At 34.1% G+C, this 25,907-nt stretch overlaps 2 protein-coding genes across 4 annotated transcripts in view; both read left to right on the plus strand.

The window, feature by feature from the left end:
• The window catches only part of LOC122513505, a 339,389-nt gene extending 326,011 nt beyond the window's left edge, over positions 1–13,378 (plus strand). The window contains 6 exon segments of the mRNA XM_043629900.1: positions 1,815–1,855; positions 1,858–1,971; positions 3,261–3,395; positions 5,502–5,722; positions 8,666–8,887; positions 12,704–13,378. Coding sequence (XP_043485835.1) covers positions 1,815–1,855; positions 1,858–1,971; positions 3,261–3,395; positions 5,502–5,722; positions 8,666–8,887; positions 12,704–12,799 — 829 coding nt within the window. The 3' untranslated portion in view covers positions 12,800–13,378.
• A 7,392-nt stretch (positions 13,379–20,770) lies between these two features.
• LOC122513506 (inner nuclear membrane protein Man1) lies at positions 20,771–25,516 on the plus strand. Of its 3 annotated transcripts, none has more exons than XM_043629902.1 (11): positions 20,779–21,543; positions 21,675–22,333; positions 22,388–22,493; positions 22,589–22,767; positions 23,258–23,475; positions 23,544–23,672; positions 23,793–23,922; positions 24,194–24,467; positions 24,577–24,798; positions 24,904–25,088; positions 25,157–25,516. In XM_043629902.1, the coding sequence occupies exons 1-11, from the start codon at positions 21,359–21,361 to the stop codon at positions 25,306–25,308; spliced, it is 2,439 nt and encodes an 812-aa protein (XP_043485837.1). In that variant the 5' UTR covers positions 20,779–21,358; the 3' UTR covers positions 25,309–25,516. The 3 variants fall into 3 exon arrangements, with proteins under 3 accessions (XP_043485838.1, XP_043485837.1, XP_043485836.1); XM_043629901.1 differs by having other exon boundaries at positions 20,780–21,543; positions 22,559–22,767; XM_043629903.1 differs by lacking the exon at positions 25,157–25,516 and having other exon boundaries at positions 20,771–21,543; positions 22,559–22,767; positions 24,951–25,087.
• Positions 25,517–25,907: the final 391 nt, after the last annotated feature.

The raw sequence follows: 25,907 nt of genomic DNA on the forward strand, positions 1-25,907 counted from the left end.
TATAAAAAATCTTAAATGCTTTATTGATATATAATTTGAAGCTGTACATGTTACCGTGGGTAACCGGAAAAAAATGAAAAATGGAGTTAGGCCACTTTCAAAATAAACGGCTCATATATATACATACATTTACGTAGTAACAAACGTATACAAATCAAACGATTGCACCAAACTGAAAAAATGAATTCGTCGAAATTGCTATAATTTAAGCACATTCGTAAAATTCGTTTGTTTAAGACAGAAAATAATTTTTCCTCAAAAAAAAATAAAATACCATATTGTTATTCGAGTGATATTTAATTACGAATTATACACGCGTTACACAAACAAATATCTATTTGTGTACGTATAAATTTGTGTATATGTGTGTGTGTGTGTTGTGTGTGTATAAAAAGCTTTGTATTATATTAAACGAGGACGAAAAATAAAACGTTGCACAAATTTAACGCGCTAACGTTTTCACGTTCAGTTCAGAAATTTAATGTCAAGTTCATAAGTTTCCTTCGCGTAAACATTAATTGGGGTCGCATCATAGCAAATTTTCGTGCTTGCTAATTATCAGTTACGTTCGTGTGTCAACAACGTGTTTCCTTTTTTTTTTGCTCCCCGTCGAATATTTTTTCGAAAGGAAAACATTCGCCACCTCCCCACCCCTTACCTCACCTCGCCACCTCCACCACCGTTACGAATAGTATTAAAAATTTCAAAAGAGAAATAAAAATATGTATACATATATACAGGGTGTCCCACATAACTCTGGACACGAAAAAATAATAATAATAATAATGATATAATAAATAAAAAATAGGAAGGATAATAAAATCGTTGATAATTCCATACAATGATAATAATAATAATAATAATAATAATAATAATAATAATAATAAATAAAAAGAGAAATCGTCGGTATATATTTTACTTACGATAAATTAATGATTAAGAATATGAAAAAGATAAGTTAATTACCCAGGTCATCGGAAAACACTTGAATTTAATATTCATAGAATAATAATAAGCGCGGATCATTTCACGAACGATACGGAAAATCAAATCCATATCCTAATAATCTGTAATTAATTTGTCACTATATATATAATATAGCTCATTGTTATTCGAGCATCGTTTATTGCATGGATAATGCATGTTTTAGCCGATAACGTAAATTTATCAATGTCTATTTACCCTGCGATCGGTTCGTGCTTTGAATACATTCGAAACATTCGAAAATGATTTCGACATTGCGATATAAAAAAAGAAAAAAAAAGAAAAAAAAAAAAAGAATTTTATCAAATGTTAATAAAACACAGTCAAACGTTAATAATACGAAAGTGTGATATTATTTGAAATATGATAAAAGAAACCATTCATTTAATTAATAATAATCTGTCCTACGTTATTATCATGAATGATAATCATTTATTTTATTAACCCCTTGCACTATTTTGACGAGTCTGACTCGTGATGAAAATTTTAGGCCAAACATGGATGTCACGAGTCGGGCTCGTTGTTCAGTTCCAGATCAAACATGAATATCCCCACGAGCTTGATTCGTACTCGACATTTCAGGCCGAACATGAATATCACGAGAACGACTCGTACTCGACATTTTGCGTTCCGGTCGTGAAAATATTCGGTCGTGAATTGAAATTTCGGCACGCGGGCTCCGCCGCTCGCCTTTCACCGCGATGATCGAGGCAGCCGCGTTTGGCCTGGCGTTTCCTGAGGTTCCGAATAGTGCAAGGGGTTAATAAGGGATCGAAACATATTCGTAAGATTTTGTTTCTAATGACAATTGATGGAAATTTGATTTTCAGTTACTACGCGTCCACCGCTTTTCCACCTCGTTTGGCACCGCCCTGAAGAGACCTCGTTTAATGCCACCTGCACGATCCCAACATCCGAAGCAACAGAAACAACAACCGAGCAACAATACCGCCACGGTACCGGACTTGAATCAACTCAAAGTATACAGTGAGTAACACTACCTTTAATCTTTACCCCCACCCCCACCCTACGTCCCCTACCATCGATCCTTTTCTTTTATTTTACCCTTAAAAACTTCTGCGTGTAACATACTAGACAATACTAGACGATTACTAGACAATAAAGAAATTAAGAAATAAAAGAATACAATTAATATTACGAAAAGATGTAAAATTTCATCCCTTCAATATTTTGTAAACGATTGTGCGAATCTAGGGTGTTCAACGCAGTGTGTAAAATTCAACAGTGCGTAAAATTAACAAAATCAAATGAAACACCTTAATAAACAAAATTCCTGGTATTGCCCTTGTAAGAAGCTGACGGTTCTCTTCTTCCCTTTTTTTCTTTTTTTTTTTTGTTTCAATAGCCTAAAAGCATAAAAAAAGAAGAACAAAAAAAGAAGAAATGAAAGAAAAGAGTCACCGAACAGGTAGAATTATTTTCTTACTACGAGCAGTCTACCGTAAAGTGCTGACCAGGAGAGACACCAACTGAGAGAGAACGCAAACGTAGTCCTTTGATGGCCCCGAGTCCTTTTAATGGATGATCGTTGAGAGAAAAAGAACGTCAGGCTCTAAAGCCGTTGATTTAACAGTTTTAAAAGCGCGATCTTTGCGACGTAAAAACCTCACTCGCCATTTACCTGGCTTCTTCTACAAGAACCAAATCGGATTCTCTCTCTCTCTCTCTCTCATTCTCTCACACAATTTATTTCTTTCTCGTGATGCACTTAACCAATGATCGGTCGTTTAGAAATTTCCTTCTAAATTCAAGTTGCATCTTTGAAAAGTTTAATCCTCGCCCTTTTCGTTACGGACGCCGACTATAACCGGCATCTAAGTGAACAATGATATGTTTATACGAACGCCGACTATAGTCGGCATCCATGCAACGATCTGTGTCTACGGAGTGCAGATTGTAATTGGCAATTGCACCCTCGAAAAGCTTAACCTAACCTTTTCGTTGTTCAAGGAAAAATTTTATTTTCACTTTAACGAGTCCCTAATAAATAATTTACATATAATCTAAGTAATTTGAGAAATAACAAAAACAATTTTCAATACTTTAACAAATAACTTTAATTAATCCGTGCAGAATAAATGATTTCTATACTTTAACGATAACGCATTAATAAAGGTCCAAAAAGTTTGGATTTGATAAAAATAACGATAATAATGAAAGTAAAATAAACACACGTTTATTATAAATAATATCGTTTATTCAAGTACACAACACTACCATTGTATTTTATCCAAATGTGTTTATACCTTTTCCAGGTAATCCAGATATACTTATATGCGGCAACTGCAGGGAAATGTTCTCCGATCTTGGGGAGCTGCTCGAACACAAGCGGAACTACTGCAAACTGCGGTTCACATGTAAATGTCACACCTTCAACGGAGCCGCCCCAAGTATGTACTCGAAAGAAAGTTAGAGGCGCGCCCTTCCGGTACGTACACGCGTCTCTGACCCGATCGAGTGCCCAACCAACCGCCTCTCGCGAGGTGCACTCTTCTCACCTTCTTTTCAAAAATTACTACTATCCACCCCCCTTTTTTTCTTCTTTTTTTGTTAGGAATTCATCATCCCTGTTGTAATAATTTTTTATTGCTATTTCCGGGAGCACTTTTATTATTTTTATCGAAGAGTAGGGGTTGTTAAATCTCCCCCTTGAACCCTCGAACCTTTTGTTAAACCTCCCCCCTTGAACCCTCGAACCTTCTCTCCTCCTTTGTCTGGGTTTGAAACCAGCTAAGTGTTAAACTAGGCGAAAGTCTTGGCGTCAACAGCACACGGTATTCCCAAGCGGGTCACCCATCCAAGTTCTAATCGTGCCCAGAGCTGCTTGACTTTAATTATCGAACGGAAAGTAACGCTTCCAACGCGACACGGTCCTGTTTTTAATCCTACTCTTTCCATTTCTTTATAAAAATACAAACGAACACTAACACAACGAAATAAATCAACTTTTTCTATTACTTATTTTCCTTATTATTGAAATAACAGATAAAACTGTATACGTTTGTTCGTACTTTGAAAGTATATCTCGGTTGTTTGACAATTTTGTTTTATTTAACTTTTGCTTTGTTCTTTTTTTTTTTCTTTTTTTTTTCGTCATTAAATCGAGAAAAAAAAATATGGAAAAAGTAGACTCATTCAATCGTTCTCATTCAATCATCGTCAAACGAAAGGGTAAAAAAAGCTTTTAGAAAACGAATTCTTCATTTCTTTCTTTCTTTCTTTATTTCTTTATCTGCATCACATTGTAAAGGAATAGAATATATAGATGGAAATCTTTTTTTAAAATGAAATCCAAGCAAAAGGATGGAAATATGTTTTATATCTTTACTGTCTTCTTCTTCTTTTTTTTTTTCTAATTTCCTTTAATAATATTAAATGAAAAAACCTGTCATATAAAGAAACTCCGTCTTCTTCTTCTTCTTCTACTTCTTTTTCTTTTTCTTCTTTCAGTTTATATTATATTAGAAAAAATCTTTTATAAAAGGAAAATGGTAATTTACTTCCTTGTCGCATTATTATAAAAGAGCAGAAAAGTTGAGCAACTAAACAAACAAAAAATACAACCAAGCAAATTATCGAACTTTTTTCATATCATTATTATTTTTATTATTATTATTATTATTTGATCTTATGAAAAATCGAGTTTTTCCTTCCGACAAAAGAGACAAATTTCTCAAAATCATTTTCAATCTACATTAATCATCATTCCTGTCATTTAAAAATATCTTTTCCCGGATACTGGTCCGAATAATCTTGGGAAATGAACGTTCAACGTTTTTCGGCGATAATTTTATTTTTTTATTCCCCTGTCTCTCTTTTTGTTTCTTTTCCCAATGAATTATCATCGCAAGAAGAAGGAATACTCCTCCCTTCTCATTAAATTTCGATGAAAACTTCCAATTGATATCGTCCGTGAAATCAAATCTTTTTTCAATCCTTTTTCTCTACGCGCAACATTCGCGTCTAACAGAATTTCTTTATATCACGAAAGTATCATAACGCACAGCTGTGTCTCTGCGTATCGTATACGTATCAAATGTTTTCTATACGTAAATGAAACCACTTCGATGTATCTCCGTAAATATGAACCTTCAAAGACAACAACAAAAACATATCTAAACCTGTGTTATAACTTTTCGTTCAATTTTATTTCCTTAAATAAAACAATCTAAATTTGTTCATTTATATTATTAACATATTTACTCGAAGATCAAAGTAGTTCATTTAACGTGACTCGTCGTATACACGAAATTTCCATTTGCCATCCGAGATCAAAAATAAAGTAAAACTATACAAAATTACGTCGCAAAAAAAAAAAAACAAGAAAAATTATTATCGATTTGAAATTTGTTCGACAAAACGATTAATTCGATGCAACGATGTGTAAAATGGAAATTTGTCATAATTCCGATTTTTGCGTGTACAGTTAAACTCTCATCTTTGGAAAAGTCTAAGAAAATTGGTGACAAAAATTGTTTGTTTCGTTCATGAAATAGGAGACTCCACAACGGCCCTGCTCTGTGTACTCTGCAAGGTATCTTTCCCAACAGCATGGGAACTGATGGTTCATGCTCAAGCTGCTCATATGATAAACATATACGAACTTGGTACACGGCCACAGAGTCCGAGATCAACGCAGAGTCCACCCCATAGTCCACCCCATAGTCCGAGTCAGCACGTCAAGGAATCATCTTCACCTTCACCACCGGACTTTCAAGTAATTTACTTTTTATCTATCAATCTATTTTTTCTATCTTTCAATTAGATACAAAAATGTTATCAAATTTAACCACCTTGTCCTACAATAACGAGTAAGACTCGTGGTAAAAAAAATATAGACGAAAAACGATAAGCACGAGCCTGACTCGTGGTAAGAAATTTCAACCGAACACGAATCAGACTCGTGATTCAATTGTTTAAGTTTAATCCCTTGTTCTACAACAACGAGTAAGACTCGTGGTAGAAAAAATGTGGACGAAAAACGATAAGCACGAGCCTGACTCGTGGTAAGAAATTTCAACCGAACACGATTCAGACTCGTGATTCAATTGTTTAAGTTTAATCCCTTGTTCTACAACAACGAGTAAGACTCGTGGTAGAAAAAATGTGGACGAAAAACGATAAGCACGAGCCTGACTCGTGGTAAGAAATTTCAACCGAACACGAATCAGACTCGTGATTCAATTGTTTAAGTTTAATCCCTTGTTCTACAACAACGAGTAAGACTCGTGGTAAAAAAAATATGGACGAAAAACGATAAGCACGAGCCTGACTCGTGATAAGAAATTTCAACCGAACACGAGTCAGACTCGTGGTTCAATTGTTCTCGAGATTTTTTCTTACTTCAAATGTTTCGTTTATTGCGACCGAAACAATCTCGATAATTATCGAACAGGACAAAAGGTTTAAACAAACAAACATCGAAACCCATTGAATTTTAATCGCGTGAACAATGTATCCAATACAAAAGCATTCTTAAATACCATTCACGAGAATTCATTCGTAATCGTTATAACGTTCAAACGAATATAATGATTTGAATAACGTCAGTAAAAAAAAGAAAACAAAAAAAAGAAAAAGAAACAAATAACTTTGGAAAAAAGTCAAAGTAGTTAACAAAAGGAGAGTCGAGAGTAAAAACAAGCTCGATGTAGAATCATCTTGTCTGGTTCTCTTTGAACTGAAAGAAAAAAAAAAAATCCTAGCGATTTACGTGATTTAGAAAAAGAAAGAGAGAAAGAGAGAAAGAACAAAAAAAAAGGGAAAAAAAGAAGCTTAAGTAGTCGAGCAGCTGCGGATTTTATCGAGATGGACAAGCCCGATGGTGAAAGTCTCTCTTTCCCCTTCTGCCCCCTACCCTGATACCCCACCCCTTTCCCTCTCTTTCTATGTTCTTTTCGAGGTGAGAAAAAAGTTAAGTGGAAGTCGCCGTTCATGTGGCTTTGCCTTTAGGCATACTTACCTCTATCTCTGTTCAACTTATTCCAACCGATAACAGGAATCTAAAGACTCCCCAACCACCCCCCTCGCCCAACATGGTGAGAAAGTAGCTAACAGTTTTTCCTTCGATCCAAGTTCTTCGTACGGGGGGTTGGGAGTGGGGTGGGGGGTGGGAGGGCTTGTGCCAAGGTAAAGGCATTTTCTTCTTCTTCTTCTTCTTCTTCTTCTACTTCTTTCCTATCCTCTATCGTTTTTCCTCGGCTCCATTTCTACCGACTACTTAAACCCTAACACAGCAGCTGGTTTGTTAATCCGAAAAGGTTTTATTTGAAAAGAAAACGCGTATATAAGGTTACTTCATTTCTTTTTTTCTAAAGGAATATATCATTTATATTATTATAACCCTATTATAAAGTTGACAATAACGTGAATTTGAAGATATCTCTGGTAACATTACTAACATGAAATGAAACATTATTCTTCGACTTTACTCGTCTGATAATAATGACATTCAGTAAGAACGTAAAGTATTCTTTCCTTCCTCTCTCTCTCTTACTATCTCTACTTTATAGAAAATGATTAAGAAGAAAATAAGGTTAGAAGGGTAGAGCAATATGTTAGCGAATAATTCATCGAGTAACCGAGTCGGTGAATCATCCCAACACACCACACCAATGTAATCCGAGCTTACCTTAGCGGCAATAAATTACAATTTTATAATCCCCGAACGTCTTGTCGGCTCGTTTCAAGTTAAAGTAATCTACGAGTTCGCGAAATCGCGGAAGAATGTTAAACCCGATGATAGCAAGTGCGTCAATCGAAAAGGGTCACTGGGTTTTACTGGCTCCCGATGATAATCGCTAAACATAAAGAAAAACAAAAAGAACAAGAAAAAGAGAAAGAGAAAGAAAGAATTAAAGGTGAAATCGTGCAATCCAAAGAAATATTACCTCGACTACCCCCACCCCTCTCCCCCGGGTCCATGTGTTTCAGTGTCGTGTCTGTCGATACGTCAACCCAGAATGGCCAACTCCGATGGAATCGACGTTTCTCGTCCAGGTCATTTGAGCTTATTCAGCCGAATGGAAGAACTTTTTTCTGCTCTCCTCCCCCCCCCAGCCTCACTTTTTCTTAACCCCTCTGACCTGGCATCAAAATCTGCTGAAAGATTTCTAAATCTGGGACGAATTTGACGCGACTGTCGTCTCTCATCAATTGTTCCTATTTCTTTACCACGGTATTTACGACCGATCTGGGGGGGGTGGAAGGGAGGGGGGAGGAAGGGGAAGAGGGAACATTGAATCTTTCTAAATTCTCCTTTGACAATAAAATATAAATGAGGCCGAGACCGGAAATATTTGTTTTAGCGTTTGTGTGTGTGTGTGTGTGTTACCGTGTAATACCAAAATTGGATAATGTCAAGATTCACATGGTCGCTTGATGTATGTAGGAAATATTAATGTTTAAGAATGAACCCAAATATTCGGTCTTTCACCGATCGTATTTGGTATGTGTTAACATTTCATCATGCGAATCTTGACATTATCCAATTTCGGTCTTCCACGGTAACATGTATATATGCGCAAGAATATGTGTCTGTGTGTGTATTTGTGTATATAACAATGTATTATATAAATGACAAAGCAATACTATCATCATCATCACCATCATCATCATCATCATTCTATTGGAATGAACGATTATTAATTTGTCCAAACAGGAGATCAAAGCCACGGATTGTGAGGAACGCGTCGAAGAGGAGGATCTTGACGGTCATGAACTAATACCGTCCCCTGACAGTGGCAAGTCAACGGACAACGAGGGCGCTTTATCTCCGATCAAAATACGATCCGACGTTAATGGCTTGGATCACGAGGATTGCGACGAATTGATCCAGGTCGAGAACACAGCTCAGGCCTGCATCATGCACGCCCTTAGCATCGTAAGTAATTAACATTTTAATTGTCCCTACTCTTGGTTTTTTTTGTTTCCCTTCATTTTTTTATATTTTTCATAGATGTTTACCGCGAAACATTGAAATTGGATATAACGTCGAGATTCGCACGGTGAATGTCAACCGTTTATAACAAATACGCTCGGTGAAAGACCGAATATTTCGATTTATTATTCGTGTACATCAATATTTCGGACATCCACCAAACGATCATGCGAATAATCTCGACGTGTTCCAAGTTTCATCTTTCACGGGTAACACACGATTCGAACGATAAAATTGTCTTTTCTTTCGACACGCCCTTATCCCAATCCCCATCCCACCTAACCTCGCTACCCTCGCCAAACGTAAACGAGCAAAGACGTTTCGAAATTGGATAAACCATGAGCCCCGGTGTACGGAATTAATTCGCGCCAGTCTCGAGCAAGGCTTGCGGCTTTCTACGATAAATAAACCACGTCGTATAAACGTGTTTTAAACAAGCGGATAATAAAATGAAAGAAAGAAAGAAAGAAAGAAAGAAAAAAAAAATTAAAGACACCCTTGTATAATAAAGTGTAATACAAGCAAAAATATATATAAAAAGAAACAGAAAAAAAAGAAATAGAGACGAGTCAAACTTTGAATCCCCCCCCCATATCGAAATTCCACGATGGACAGAAAAGATTACATGGGAATAAGATTGCGAGCGAGATGATGGGGGCCGTGGGGGGCAGGGGTCTTGGAAGAGAGGGAGGGGGTTGATATAAATATATATATTGATGTATATATATATTATATATATTATATAATATATAATATATAATAACATAAAGTGTTGAAAAAAAGAAGAAAAAAAATTAGCGACATAAAGGGGGGGGGGAGAAAAAATAAAAAGGGAGAAGAGTAATCTCGGTGGAAACTGCTTGTCAGTAAAGGAATTTTCTTGGACCGTAGGGTTCGGTGTGTAATTGGGGAAGTAAAGCGTTCTCTTCCACGGGTTACCGTGGTAAGACGAGAGATGCTGCTACTACGTTGACCTGGCGGGAGGGTGGAGAGGGTGGATGGAGGGTGGGGATGGTAGGGGATGGCAGATCGTAAAGACTGTAATGGACCCCTTTAACTTCCTAATGACCGATACCACGAACGGGCGGGTGAGCGAGCTAGCGAGTGAGAATCGCTGGAGGGTAGGAAACGGGAGAATAGGGATGGGGGTGGTGCTTGCCAAGGGATGCCAGACAGCTAGGACGAAACTGTTAAAAGCAGTCGTTCTTGTTGTTGCTATTACTACTACTACTACTGCTATTACTAATACTAATACGCGGAAAGCATATTACGAACGATCGTAAACCGATCAACAACGGTATTCCTATCTATCTATGTATATGTATATATGTATATATATATGTATGTATGTATCTGGTGTAAGAGAGGAAGGATCGTTCGGAAAAGCTTTCTTCGCGACAATAAATCAAACTGGCGAGCTAACCAAACGTTCGGCAGTCTGTTTCTCTCTCTCTCTCTCTCTCTATTTATCTGTCTATCTCTCTCACTCTCTCTCGCAGTCACTCACTCACTCCACTCACTCACTCGTATTGTTCTCCTATTCGTGCGGCGAACTGTTCGGTTTCACGCGTACACCCGGACGATCATTGGCAAATGTATCGCCGAAGCTGGCCACAAGCGTGTAATGACCGCATAAACCAGTTATGGTTTCCTATATCATCGTAAAGCAACGTCGAATGGGGTAAGGGGGTGGGATGGGGTCGGATGGGGACGCCTGGCCCGCAGGCTTTGCGGGAATGCACTACCCGTTCCCGTGTGTTTCCATGTTATATTGGAATACGAGTGTGATCTTTTCTATTTCTTTTTTTTCTTGTTTTTTGAAAGTTATACTTTTCTTTTGGCGCGTTTGGGAAAATGTGATGAGAGTGATTTTGTTCCGAGCGTCTGTAAAAACGACACCACGAAGTTTGTCGATATTTACCGATGCGCGGCAAAACGATTTCAAATTTACGGCATGAAGTTGTCTTCTCTTCTTCTTCCTTTCTTTTGTTTTTCTCAAGCGGGTCACCCATCCAAGTACTCAATTGTAATCAGCGCTGCTTGACTTAAATGATCGAGCGGGAAATAATGGTACCACCGCGCCATGGCTGTTGACGCATAAAGTAATTCGATATATTTCTCTTATATTTAGTGTGAACTGATATCTATATATAGATATTTTTTTATTCTTTCTTATATATTATATTATTATTTTTTCTTTTCTTTGAAGTTATTTTTTTGAAGTTATTTTTGAGGTTATTGAGGTTATGTTCGTTTTGGTACGCCAAAGAAGTATAACTTTTTACGTGCGTACATAAGTACACACACCAGTTTGTTTTTTATTCTTTCTTATATTATTATTATTATTTTCTTTTTTTTTAAGTTATTTTTGAGTTTATTGAGGTTATGTTCGTTTTGGTACGCCAAAGAAGTAACTTTTTACGTGCGTACATAAGTACACACACCAGTTTTTTTATTCTTTCTTATATATATTATTATTATTTTTCTTTTCTTTTGAAGTTATTATTTTGAAGTTATTTTTGAGATTATTGAGGTTATGTTCGTTTTGGTACGCCAAAGAAGTATAACTTTTTACGTGCGTACATAAGTACACACACCAGTTTGTTTTTATTCTTTCTTATATATTATTATTATTTTTCTTTTCTTTTGAAGTTATTTTTTTGAAGTTATTTTTGAGGTTATTGAGGTTATGTTCGTTTTGGTACGCCAAAGAAGTATAACTTTTTACGTGCGTACATAAGTACACACACCAGTTTTTTTATTATTCTTTCTTATATTATTTATATATTATTATTATTTTTCTTTTCTTTTGAAGTTATTTTTTTGAAGTTATTTTTGAGGTTATTGAGGTTATGTTCGTTTTGGTACTCCAAAGAAGTATAACTTCTTACGTGCGTACGTAACTACACACACACACACTAGTTTTTCTTTTTATTTTTCATCTTTTCAAATAGAATTTGACGAAATTCTTGAAAACTTTTCAGACGAGACGTTTGAACGATTTAATTAGGTATTATAACAGAAATCATTCTTCTTTTTTTTTAGTTCCATTTGACAAACGTTAGGCAAAGTAAAACAAATCTAACGATCATTCGATTAATTATAATTTATTCGGCCAATAGAGTACAATTTATTTTTCATTAGGAAATAAAACGCTAAAGTGAAATTACGAGAAATATAATCTATAATAATAATAATACTATTCTCGAAATATATTCGTAGCACGACAACCTTATCTCGTGTCGTCTCGTACAATAAATTTGAAAAAAAAAAAGAAAAGAAAAGAAATACATCATTGCGGGAAATAATTAATTAATTAATGAAACAAAAAAAAAAGAAAAGAAAAGAAAAGAAAAGAAAAAGAAACGACGCCGATTCGTCGAATTAAAAACTGGTGGTTTAGGGGGGGGAACCGAGGGGGGGGGAAGAGAGAGGGAAAAAAAGAAAATTATAAAGTACCAAGAAAAAAAAAAAAAAGAAAAAGGATTGATAAAAAGGCGAAAGGTGGTCGACAGACGGTCAGATTTATCGCAGTTCGAAACGAGTTGTAGATTTTAGTTTGACTTCCACCAGCTCACCCCACCACTACCACTCCAGCCTAACCCCCCACCCCGTCTTGTCCTACCACCCATCCCACTTCCTCTTCTCTTCAACTAAATAGTCGAACGTCTAATAAAATATATTTTTCTCGTACTCTAACTCTAACTCTAACTCTAACTCAAACTCTAACTCAACTCTTTCTCTGTATTCTCGTTTTAGGACTCGTCGTTGGAACTCAACTCCGACGCGAACTCAAGGGGAAGTTCTGGCCCGGTCATGGCGTTGACTAATGGATCCTTGTCCGCGAAGGAATAAAGTCAAAGGGAGGAAGGAAAAAAAATTAACCACCAAAGGAATAATATGGTCTTCCCTATACCCAGGGATTCACGAACCAACACGCCACCAAGCCAACCCACCAACGAGACATATCGATCTCCTTTTAAGGATATACACACACACATACACACACACATACACATATACTTAAAACTGAGAAAGAGATAGATAGATAGAAAGAGAGAGAGAGAGAAAATCGCCATGTATATAGCTTAAATGCCTAACAAATAATTCAGGATCGTTCCATGCCATATATACCACCATGACTACTACTACTACTACTAACAAACAATCTATGTATCGTCCGAACACTGTGTTTCGAACGAACATTGGCGAATTTTCGAATATCAATCGAAGAAACACGTTGAGTAAAGGGAACGAAGACAATTGGGGAAGGGGCTTTATGGGGGAAGAATGGACGGGGTGAAATATTATCAAGAGAATGCGATAATATCGGTGAATGGAAAATCAAAGCATGGTTTTGCCATGTTAAACCCCCCTTTTGGAATTTGAACGCGTTAGTTGGTTAATCGATTTGTTGATTTTATTCTAATCAAATATTTTAAATCACACGGATGATATTTTTAATTTCGAGAAAAGAAAAAATCATGGTGTTGTGTATAATCTTATCGAAAATGTTCAATCGTTGGACACCTCGATTCGTTATTATTATTATTATTATTATCGGTTAATATTTAAATACGTGCAATAAAACGCGTTATTTTTTTTTTTTGCATTAACGTCGTTGTCACTACCCCCCGACCCCACCCCCAACCACCCAGAAAAATAACAAAACTAACGACAATTATTGTATTTGTTATTCTCGTCCCCGCCCCCCCCTCTCCCCTCCAATTCCCCCTTCCCCAATTTCATCGTGTTGTTTCGAATGATCTTACGATATTATTATGTCTGTCGTCGTACGTTTTTTTTTTTTTTTTGTTAATTGGACAATACCACCTAATCGAAAAATGGAAATGAAAGTTATACGAGGAAAGAAAAAGGAAAGAAAAAAAAAAAAGAAATAAAACGAGTCCGATAATATTTCTTCGATGTTAACCAACCCCTTCTCTCTAGTCACCCCAATCCGTTTAAAGTAAGAAATAGCAAATGTTTAAGTGTTATACTTATACCTGCCCCCCCCCTCCTCCTCCTCCTCCTCCTCTTTCTTTTCTCTTATCCCCCCATTGCTTTTCTTTTTTCGTTTATTTATTTTTTTTGTTGATTAATTTAATTGTTAAAAAAATCATTTTAAAATTAGAACGTATATTATTATTATTGTTATTATTATTATTGTTATTGTTATTATTATTGTAGAGGTATCAGGCCGTCCGTACGTGATAAACGAAAATTTTACGAAGGAAAAGAGAGAGAGAGAGAGAGAGAATAAGGAATATTTTTGTTGCGTTTTACTTTTAAATAAATATTTCGCAAAAACGAAATGAAAGAAAGAAACAAAAAAAATTAAAAAAAAAGAAAAATAAATGAAGGAAAGAAAGATAATGAGAGAGAGAAAGAGAGAGAGAAAGAAGGAAAGATTAATTACCTCTTAGAGAGTTGTAAATATTACGCTTGTAATTTAAGTTAGTGCTTACAAAAAAAAAAAGGAAAAAGAAAAAAAAAAGAAAAAATTTAAAAAGAGAAAGTAAGAAAATGAGAAAGTGTGAAAGTGAGAGAGAGAGAGAGAGAGAAACCAGAGACAACTAATGGTCCGTTGTTATTTTATCGCGATTACTATTACGATAATAACGAATATTTTATACGCGCGTATAAAAAGCAAAAACAAACGAAAAAAGAACAACAATAGCAACAACAAGAACAACAACAGCAAAAAGAAAAGAAACAAAGGAAAAAAAAAGAAAGAAATCAAACAAATCCTTCGGGGACGTTCGCGAAACGCCATTTTTAATTAAATGTTTTCTTTCGTTTGTTTGTTTGTTGTTTTTTTCTTTTTTTCTTTCGTTCAAACGGTGCGTAGATGAAAAGAGAAAAAAAAAGGAAAACCGTAAATAAGTCGACGAAAATATTTCTCCCCCCTTAACCGACCCCCCAACCCCACCCTCACCCTAGCCCTACCCCCACCACCACCACCACGTTTATGTGCATGGAATCGACCACCTGTATCATTATCGATTTAAGGGTATTTTAAAATGAAATATTATTAGTCGAGCATAAAAAAAAATTACGAGAGGATTGATCGTGAAAATAAATTATTTATTTCATGATTCGCAAATGGATTCCTCCTCCTCCTCCTCCTCATCCTCCTCATCCTCCTCGACACACTTATATTATTATATGAACCTTCTTCCTTTTGTAGCGTTCACACGAATAAAAAGTATACAATGCACGTGTATACACAATATACTTAAGTACTTACCCACTTACCCCCATCCACACACACAAACACACACAAATACACATATTACAATACGTCGTAGGTGTATACAACACGCTGCTAAGAACGAAAGAATGAGAAAGATAGAGAAAAGAGGATAGATAAAGAAACAATGAGAAAGAGAGAGAGAGAGAAATAAACCACAAAAACCAAAAATAATAAAAAAAAAAAAACCACTTCAAGTTTTATCGAGAACAAAAAAAAAAGGAAATAAAAAGCGAGGAATATTAGCGTGCAATAATTGTTAAGACGTTCAATATATCAAACGTGTATTTTTGATGATGTACGAATCCAATTTTCTTCCATTAAGAAAACGAGAGAGAAAGAGAACGTGCGAAAGAGTGCGAGAGAGAGAGAGAGAGAGATAGATAGAGATAGAAAGAAGAGAGAACAAAAATCATGATTTCAATTTAACCCTCTCACTTTAGCTAATTTGTTTTCTTTAATTCTTGTTTTTTTTTCTTCTTCTTCTTCTTCTTCTTTTTTTCTTTTCGTTCGTTCGTCTCACCTGTGAAGTCGCATTATCGTAGTAACGGGGGAAGGGGGTGGGGGAAAGTTTTTGGTAACTTTATACAAATGATCGTATTAAGGGGTTATACGCAGTTGCGAGGCTCGAAAAAGATTTCATGAATTTTGTCTAGAAACAGTTTTTATTTCTCAAACAAAAGTGATGGTAATTCAAATAGAGCCAACTTTTGAGAATACAATAGCGCGTCGATTATGTAAAAATATTAATCTGCACCGCTCCTGTAGATGATTTCCTGAACGTCCTCTAAAAAAGACGTTTGGCGGTGATCTTCATTTTGGCGGTTTGGATTATTGAAATTAAAAAATATGGTGGATTCTTTTAAAGGATAGATTAATGCAGGTATTGAAACCAAGGAATAATAAAAATTTTGATTTTTGACAATATGGCGTCTATTTGAAAAAAGTTGTTGTTTTTGACTAAAATTTTCGCTCTAAATTGTTACAAAAAATGTAATAAATGTTTTAAAAATTATTCCTTATACTTAATACCTGAGGAATATATCTAAGAAGATTGTGTAAAAATTCGAAACCGATCGGTTAAGCCGTTTTTGAAAAATCGAGATCACCGACTTTGAAAATACCGTTTTGAGAAAACGCGTTTAAAGTTTCAAAGAGACGTTTACACATAGTTAAAAATTGTTGTTTGCAGCTTACACGAAGTGAAGAATATTTGTCGGATCGATTTGAAATTTTCAGAGATATACTTAAATATATGTACATTCCGAAAATGAAAAAAAAAAATCGATTTTTTTTAAATTCTAACTGCGTATAACCCCTTAAACAACAGAGTTGACAATCCAACGATTAATTTACATGGTCGATATAAAACAAGAAAAACAAGAAAACAAAACCAAAGAAAAAGAAAAATAAAAATAAAATAAAGGAAAGTCATGAATTATTACACGTGCGATCAAATGATGTTAAAAAAAAAAAAGAAAAAAAGAAAAGAAAAAGATTCCTATAATTAATACGTTTAACGTTCACTTGATTCTTCTTTCTAACAATAAAGCGAGAAAAATGATGATTTTTTTGTTTAGGGCCGTTAACGTAAACGTGGCTTCCATTTAATAAAAATACAAAATTAACAACAATGCACAGAATCATGTTACCTGCACGTAATATACCCTTTTTCTTTCTTTTTTTTTATAATTGATTCTTACTTTTCTTCTTTTTATCTTCTTTTGTTTTTCTTTTTATCGAAAGTAATCCTAAAAAAAGAAAAAAAAAAACAAAAAAGTATGTCCACGAGAGATTACGATAACGAGAAAACAAAGAATAAATAAATGAATAAATAAACGAAGAAACACTTAACTTAAAACGAAAAAGAAAAAAAAAAGGAAAGAAAAAAAAGAAAAGGTGGGGGAAAAAAAAGAGAAACAAATGGGGAAGAAAAAAAGAGGAAGAAGAAGAGATAAATAACAATGGGCGAAGGTGGAAAAAAAAAAAAAAGAAAAGAGGACACAGGAAAAAGGGAAGAAAAAAAAGAAAGAAAAAAAAAGAAAACATAGAAAATTATATTTGGTATGAAAATAAAAAGTGAGTTATATGTAGCGCGTCCTCATCAATTTGTAGTTTTAAGCTGCGTTATATTTGCTCGATAAAATCGAGTATACCCTGATTTAATTAGAGTTGATCCGATATCGAAACGAGTCGACTGTATCGTATACTAAAAAGAAAAAAAAAAAAACAAACAAAAAAAAATGGCAACAAAAAAAGAAAAAACAAGAAAAAGGAAAAATAGGAAAAAAAAAAAAAGAAAGAAAAAAAATGAAGAAGCGAATGCAAAAATTCTTCGTTGCGTCCAGTCGCAACGAGACTCAAAGCTTCGTGTCCGTTTTTTCTTCACGCGTTTAAATTTAAGTTACGAGACTAGGATCCTAGGCGAAGAAAAAGATATTTGTTCATAGTCCTACGTATAATTAAAAATATATATATATACATACACATATATATATATATATATAAACAATGTTTTATGGAACATTATTATCTGAATAAAAAATATATTACGTCTTTTATCCACCTATCTTAACACTAAACCTACCGACACTTCATGTATACCCTAATCCTACCCTGAGTGATCAAATAATCCCTTAGAAAAAAAAGAAAAATATATATCCCGATAGAGAAAATAATATTTCAGCCAATTAAAACAGCGAACAATATATATATATATATAAATATGATCATTTATTTATAAATTAATAATATACATTTTAAATACTTTTATATTGTTTAACAAATTACAGTAGACGATCGTATGATAACGCGTGGTTAGGTTTAGTGTTAAATTTTGGTTCGAACAAACGAGCGGAGAAAAAACGAAATAAAGATTTTCAAGCTAAATTGGGATTGGTATGGGAATGGGGATGGGGATGAGGGTGGGGGTAGGGAGATGAGGGAAGGTACGAGTTAAAAAAAATTGGTGTCGACGATGCTGTGTCGTAAGAGTCTCTTACCAATCGTTGGTTTTTCGGTATCTTTGCACGTTCTTCCTGTTCGCGTCCGCCCATTAACGTTTTCGCTCGCACGGTCGTCGTCTATTACCTCACTTCTTACTTTATATTTTCCTTTTCCCGTCCCCATCCCCATCCCCTTGCCTTTCATTCTCGCCAAGAATAACGAAACACAGAGAGAAATAAAGGGGAATGAGAGAAAAAGAGAGACGCTCGTTATGCAAAAGATTTCACGAACCACCACACTCGACGTTAAACGAGCCTCCTCTCTCTCTCTCCCCCCTCTCACTCTCTCTCTTTCCCATCTTCTTTCCTTTTTTCTTCTCGACTCGCCTAAAACCGGTACGACTAATGGAGTCTGTGTTACCCCCCAATTAGACGAGAATGGGAAAAGAAAAAAGGGGGGGGAAGGGGGAAGAAAAAAATTTACTCGGTGGTTGCCGTCTTGACCTAAAGAACTTACCTACCGACGCTACCATACCTGCTACCTCTTTTGGTAGCATCCAAGCACGCTAAGTTTCACCTCTTCGACTCGTACGCGGTTTTCTTTTAGTTGGGTAGTCACGTAAAAGATGAATGAGAGAGAAAGAGAGGCTGGTAAAAGAGTCCTTCAACAACGACGATGCTGACGACAATGATGCTGAAATAGTGTGTAATAACAAACCACCGGCTCTTTTGCTTTAATCCGTGAAAAATCCTCGAGGTAAGTTCCGACTAGAGAGAGAGAGAGAGAGAACAAATAAAAATATAGAAAAGTACCCTGCCAGAACAAAATAAAATAGAGAAACAGAGAGAGAACAATAAATCAGTTTTTTTTTCTTCCAACCTAGCGCGAACTCTTAATGAACGAAAAACAACAAAATCAAAATCAAGTCAACCAAAAGATTCAAATCCTCAAATTTACCTAGTTGGATAACGCAACCACCGCACCTTTGCAAAAGAGATCCTCCCCCCCCCCCCCTATTTTCATTATTTCGGTATTATTTTTTATACGTGTTTGTTATGCGAATTTGCTTCCTTTTTTTTTGCTCCTGAATTGTAAATATGGATTGGCGTTTCAACGTTGAAATGAAGACTTTTTACTTACTTTTATTTTCTTCTTACCTATCTACCACCTACACGTGAAATTTGCTTTGCCAATATGATTAACAATCGTATAAAATTGGTCGGATATATAATAATTTAAAAATAATCCGAATGATAGATGAAAATATACAATGATACGTACAATTTCTTTCTTTTCTTTTTTATTCTTTTTGATTCTCTTCACGTGAATACAAATTCTGCGATATGAATTTATGTAGTTTGAAAAAAAGGTTTCCTACGTTATCTAACAGTACCGGTGCAAGAATTGGTTTTTCATTCGTCGATAACGCAAACATAAATAAATGCTATTGAATCGAATTCAATTAGACCCTTTTATTTGTTTTTTTCTCATCGTCGATACACAATTTTGCACGGTTATCCGTTCGACATTTTTTAAATTGAACGCATTTTCCGATTCGTTTAAAAAAATGCGCAAAATTGCATCGAAACTGAACTAATATGGCGGCAATGGTACCACTACGTGGGTCAATACTTTGTATCTGAGGATTATACGAACTATTATAATCACGAAATTTTCAATCTAACAATTATTATTATAATTTTGTTAATAATTAAAAATGCTACTTCCTCGATGAAAATTTGACTCGTAAAATACATCGATTTCTATGCACATTGTAGAATAGAAGGTTAAATTCAAAACGCCTCTGTCATGAAATACCTGAACTAATTTATCTCAGTCGATAAAATATATTACATAACTAAAAAACTATTATATTTATAAATTATTCTATATAATAATATGAAGACCAAACAGAGAGTTTATTAACAATAATTTAATATTGATGAATATAATACATCAACGTACAATTACTACTCTTTACACATTCTCCAGTTCGTAAATCATTAATGTTTATTTTATTTATCAAATATTTTTAAGGTCTGAAAGAAAAAGATGACATCAATTACATAAAACGATGTAACAATCACGCTACTTATTTTTATGATTTTTAATAATATCTTAAAAACTAGTAAGATATATATATCACTAAATATCACTATATATTCACTATATATATATCACTATTCGTTCGATAATACAAATTATCATTTGTATACGCTTAAATATTTCTTTAAATAATATTAATCGAAAAATTGGAACGTAGAAAATTCCGATACGTCAAATATATCTATCGAAAAATAGGTTATAGTTATTGAAGGTAATAGTTTATATAACTTACTTCAATGCTGCACGACGAAGCATGAGAAAAGGTATGGAGAAGCCACTTCCCAAAAATACGCAAAATGTTGCCACCACCACATATTTGTTTCTTATGGGGAATGGTATATTCTGTGTAACAAAAACAGCTGATTATATCATATCTATAACGAATTAACGAAGAAACATTATTACAAATGAAAAATGATTTGAAAGTATTTTACTTACGGAACCGGGTACGCCATCATTGTGATCTGATCTTCGTACAACGCTCGTAGTAAATCTTCTGATTAATTGCCGTCCCAACATTGTAAAAAATTTTGGCTGTGTATACTTTCGATTAAATTTTTCCTCAACAAGGTCTACCTGCTCGACGTTCCTACTGGCAATATGGCGTCAACCGAAGAAACACGAAATATGACGAACGAGAATGGCGAACTCATCGTACGAAAAACGAACGTTTGCTCGTGGCGCCATCTGTCGACTCGTGTACTTGTCAAATGAGGTTAGGATTATAAAAAGCAACATAAAAGTTAGCATACTTTGGAATCAATGACCAATAAGATACGAACTTAAACAATGTGTATAGAACGCCTTCGACTGATGCGTATAAAACTATGGCCGTTAGAAAATTGCGCCATGTTTTAGTTCACGAGTGAATTGTTTTCCGAAAGTGAATATATTAAAGTAATCTTTCTTAAATATTCTATTTCTCGAAGATTGTGACGAAGAGTAAGGTTGAAAAAGTTTCACGTGTTTGCACGATAAAATAGGTCAAATAAAAGTAGCCAAAGATAAACAAATTATTGGCAATCCCGAATTGAATTTCTTAGTTCTTTTTAATTCATCGTGCGTAAATTTGATCCGTGTGAGAGATCGAACTGTTTAAATATTTCAGTATGGTATTGGTAAACAAAATGTCGGTAGATAATCTCAGTGATGCAGAATTACGTACTAAACTGATGGAATATGGATACCCGGTAGGACCTGTAACACAGACAACCAGAAAAATACTTGCTAAGAAACTAAAGACTCTTATTGAAACTCGAGGTCTCGCTGGAACGCGTCATTCGTTGGCTGCCAGGTATATACGTTACACTAAATTACCTCTTCCTATTTATATTAATTATCAGAATGTTAATTATAGAACTTGACTTTAAGATTTCATACATATGAAGATTTTTATATTATATTGAATATATAATTCATTTACAGATACAGCAGCGATGAGACGGATGAGGATACAGCTTCAACCGTCGTTAAAAGAAAAAAATCAGCATCTAATACTCGTCGACAAACTTTGGCCAATCCTATGCCCCCACCATCTTCTACGATACCAGCACCTTCCGAAAGTAAAAATTTGATGAAAGATCCCAACGTTGAAATTGTTGATAATATTATACCCGAGCCGGTTGGTTCATCAACATTTTCTAATCGTAACGTTACAAATTTACAAAAGAAACATACAAAGATTTATAATTCAACCAATCGATCGGATGGTTTAGAAACTGGTTCCGATTCCGATGTTAGAGAAGAAAACGAGTCGAATTATTTGCAAAGTAGATATTTAACTAACGTCGGAAAATTGTATGGTTCTAAATTACATACCGAACATACGGTTGGAGAAGAACCATCTTCAAAATTATACGAATCAAAGTCAAGACCTGTACATACTCTTAAAGATAATAAGTATGTCGAACCTTCTTTTAAAAATTATAATACTTTTATATCACCGACTAAGGAAGATACGAATGTAAGAGATTCGAGAGATTTGCTTTCCAACTATGACACTCCATTTTTATCAGAATTTACACGAAGGCTCAGTTCTAGAACAACATTGGATAGCCCTTCTACGTCTCTCTCTTCGATGAATAGTAAGTTATTAGAATGATGTAACGGAACATTGTTTAACTAGTTTTCATTTACAGGTCCCGTAATACGAGACACACCTTCAGTTTTTCCTGAAACATACAAGAAGGATTTAAATCATCATTTCTCTTCTTTAAAATCGTTGTGTTCAACTTTGCCTGCGGGGTATGTAGAAAATAATAAAATACAATTTTTTAATCGATACGATGACATTGACCATTTTTGTTCAGTTTAAGAACAGTTGATGCAATTACCGACAGATCTCGTAAAACTGTTGGCAAAAAGTTCAAGTCCAACTCGAATAAGGAAGATTTACGGAACAATCAAAATATGATTTCTGTCTTCCTAGTGGTGGTACTTGCTTTATTTTTTGCAATCCTGGCAATAATATACTTGGGGCTGGGTGGTAAAAATGAAACTTTCCCATCGTTATCAATGGGTAGGTATGCAGAAATATAATTCTTTAAGTATCATTTTATTTTCATATTATTGCTAGATAAAAAGAAGTAAACAACTTTTTGTATTAGATAATTTTAATTAACTTTTATATCTATTTTACTAATATTATGATACAAACAGAAACTAAAGTAACGTAATATCCGGCTATTTATTTTGTTTGGTTTTTTCCTTTAATTTATTTCAAAGATATTGCTTTCAAACTTCATTAAGTGTTCAAAATTCATTAATGTACATCCTTTTTAAAAATGTCTAATAAATGTGTTGATTATATTATCAGTTTTCACGTTATTTCCTGTTCCCATTATTTCAATATTTTATTTTAAGATCAATTTATTACATTTAAGTTTGTCTCGAATGAACTTTTTTTAAATCGCAATAATATAATTACTTTTAATAAAATAAATATAAACAAAGAAAATCTTCTCTTTTATATAATGATCTGTAAGAATTAACATTTTATGAATTTATAGATAGCGATATACCGCTGTGTTTTATGGGAACGCCTGATCTCAAAGCACCAGGAGTTAATTGCGTAATGAAAGAAAATGTAGAATCCGTATTACTATTATTAAAACGACTTCAACCGATTTTATTGAAAAAAGCAATATCTGTCCTATGCGACAATTCTAGCGATATACCATATTTAACGGATTCTGAAATAGTGGATATGTTTTCGAACACTAAAGTGGTATGTTTCTGACTTTGTTTTAACACTTACAACGTATTTAAAATATATGATACAAGTCAATCTTACAGACACCTCTAGAAGTGAAAGAAGATTTACAAAATGCACAACTTCTTATTATTAGGAATCCTCAATGGGGTATTTCACTTATTGACGTAAGCGATGGCGATAAGGCTTCTGGAGAAGTATTAAATTCGTTGGTAAATTCTAAAAAAATGTTCACTTATTTCTTGCGCTCTATCATTCTATATATACATATATACATTCCGTTAATGTAATATTTAAAGTAAGGATAGCTGAAAGAAAATGTTTTGTTACAGGATAGTATATTTCCAGCACGTATAAATGGAAAAATTGGAATGGTTATATTGAATCCAGACCGACCATTGCAATGTCATATCAAGAATAAGTTATTCACCATTTTTTCAACTCTCCTGATAATCTCCCTTGGTAAATTCCTGACAGATAGATTATTCGAAGAAAGCGCCTAAAAAATTCTCCAAATAACATGAGTTTATTATTTTATATGTAACCCCCCCAAAAAAGAAAAAAAAAACAAAGTTATATGTGCATGTGATATAAATATTTTGCATTCACGTGATGATATATTATCGTGTTGATGAAATATGGACCTTTTTTTTTAATTATCCGAATATGGATATTATTTAGATATTATTTAGATATTATTTAGATATATATGATACTTATGATATATTCGTAGGCATTTTAGCAGTTATCGGAACACAGAAATTATTCGTTTGGTATAAAAGATATCAAAAATCAATGGAAAGAGAACTATTTAAGCTAGTTAGCGAAATCATTAACGTCGTTGAACAGCATCATCAAAATGTTGGATTATCGTCATCCGGTTCGACGCAAGATACATTTCTTGCGATCAATCACGTGCGAGATAATTTGATTTTGCCTAAAGATCGTAAAAGAATGTCTAGTTTATGGGAAAAAGCTGTTAAATTCTTGGACGAGAATGAATCTAGGTAAAATTATACTACTTTTCTATATATAATAATAAATAAGAATTAGATCACTTAAAAAAATTTATTTGCACGTATTGTGTGACATAAATGATTGTTTCTTCAATTGTAGAATTCGGAGAGAAGTTCAACAAGTTGCTGGTGAAGAATTTCACGTATGGCGTTGGTTACCTAATAATACTCTTAACGTGTCTAACACGCAAAGTCCGTCGTTGAATAAAAAATCCAAAGTATGGCAAGGACAAGCATTTGAAACTATGGAAGGATCGGTTAATAGTTTAACTTGTTCGCCGACTCCCTGCTTAAAAATAAGACATATGTTTGATCCAGATGCGTATGTATTATTTTGTACGTCTTTTGTAGACTGTGTATATATATATATTGTGTGTGTGAGTGTGTGTATATGTATATGTATATGTATAATGTTACGCGTATGTAGCGAAAATGACGACAACTGGGAGATCAAAATACAAGATGCCATTTTAGAAAAGTGTGGAGAAGGTGTGCAAATACTACATATTCGAGTGGATCGCGGTAGCCGAGAAGGTTGCGTTTATATGAAGTGCACATCGCAGAAAGATGCTGGAAAAGCTTACAGAGCATTGCACGGCTGGTGGTTTGACAGTAAGTTTAGATTAAATCTAAATAAATATTTGTTAACGTACAAACGGTTATTCTATGTTATATTTTAGGTCATTTAGTAACCGTCAAATATTTGCGACTTGAAAGATATTACAAAAGATTTCCAGACGCTGTGCACTGCACGACGCCTCTGAAACCGAGCAATAATAAACGGTTATCCATGCAGGCACACTATTGGCAAAGTCCATTAGAATCTAATTAATGAAACTGTCCACGTGCTCCATCATATCTTGCAAAAAAGAAAAAAAAAAAGAAAATTTATTTTATATAGTCGTTTGTATCTGAAATCTATGTGAATATTTTTATGTTTCGCTATAATCTCACAGCAATACAATGCGAAATTATGAAAATTCGTATGATTGTTTGGAAAAAAAAAGAATCAATTTAAAAAAAAAAAAAAAATAAGAAAAGGAAAGAAACCATTTTCATTGTCATTCTTTAAAAGTAATTTTTACATTTTTATTTATCTGACGTTATTTAAAAAGAGGGAAAAGAAGAAGAAATAAAAAAGCAAAAAGGAAAAAAGAAGAAAAGAAAAAAAAAAAGGAAAAAAAAAAGCAACAACATTTTCTCATCTATCAAAAGAAAAACTTTTATTATGTGTCATTGTAAAAATGTAATGTAAAAAAAATATTATAGAACCTTCGTATAGTAATATAGGTTGGGGTACCAGATTATCAAAGACAAATAATCTTCCATCTTTTAGATTTATTTCTCCTATATTACTTCATTTTGTTTTCTTTTTTTTTGTTCTGTTTTTAACTATCTCCGACATTAAATATTTTCTTTCGTTTTTATATA

This window comes from Polistes fuscatus, unplaced genomic scaffold (genome assembly GCF_010416935.1).
Source record: "Polistes fuscatus isolate 324 unplaced genomic scaffold, CU_Pfus_HIC Scaffold12, whole genome shotgun sequence".
NCBI lineage: Eukaryota > Metazoa > Arthropoda > Insecta > Hymenoptera > Vespidae > Polistes > Polistes fuscatus.

Bases quoted from the DNA above. Each gene is read 5' to 3' on its own strand.
- LOC122513506 (XM_043629901.1), top strand. From the start codon at position 21,359: ATGGTATTGGTAAACAAAATGTCGGTAGATAATCTCAGTGATGCAGAA. The intron at 23,476-23,543 runs GTATGTTTCTGA...TCAATCTTACAG, and splicing joins TGTTTTCGAACACTAAAGTG to ACACCTCTAGAAGTGAAAGA. The intron at 25,089-25,156 runs GTAAGTTTAGAT...GTTATATTTTAG, and splicing joins GCACGGCTGGTGGTTTGACA to GTCATTTAGTAACCGTCAAA.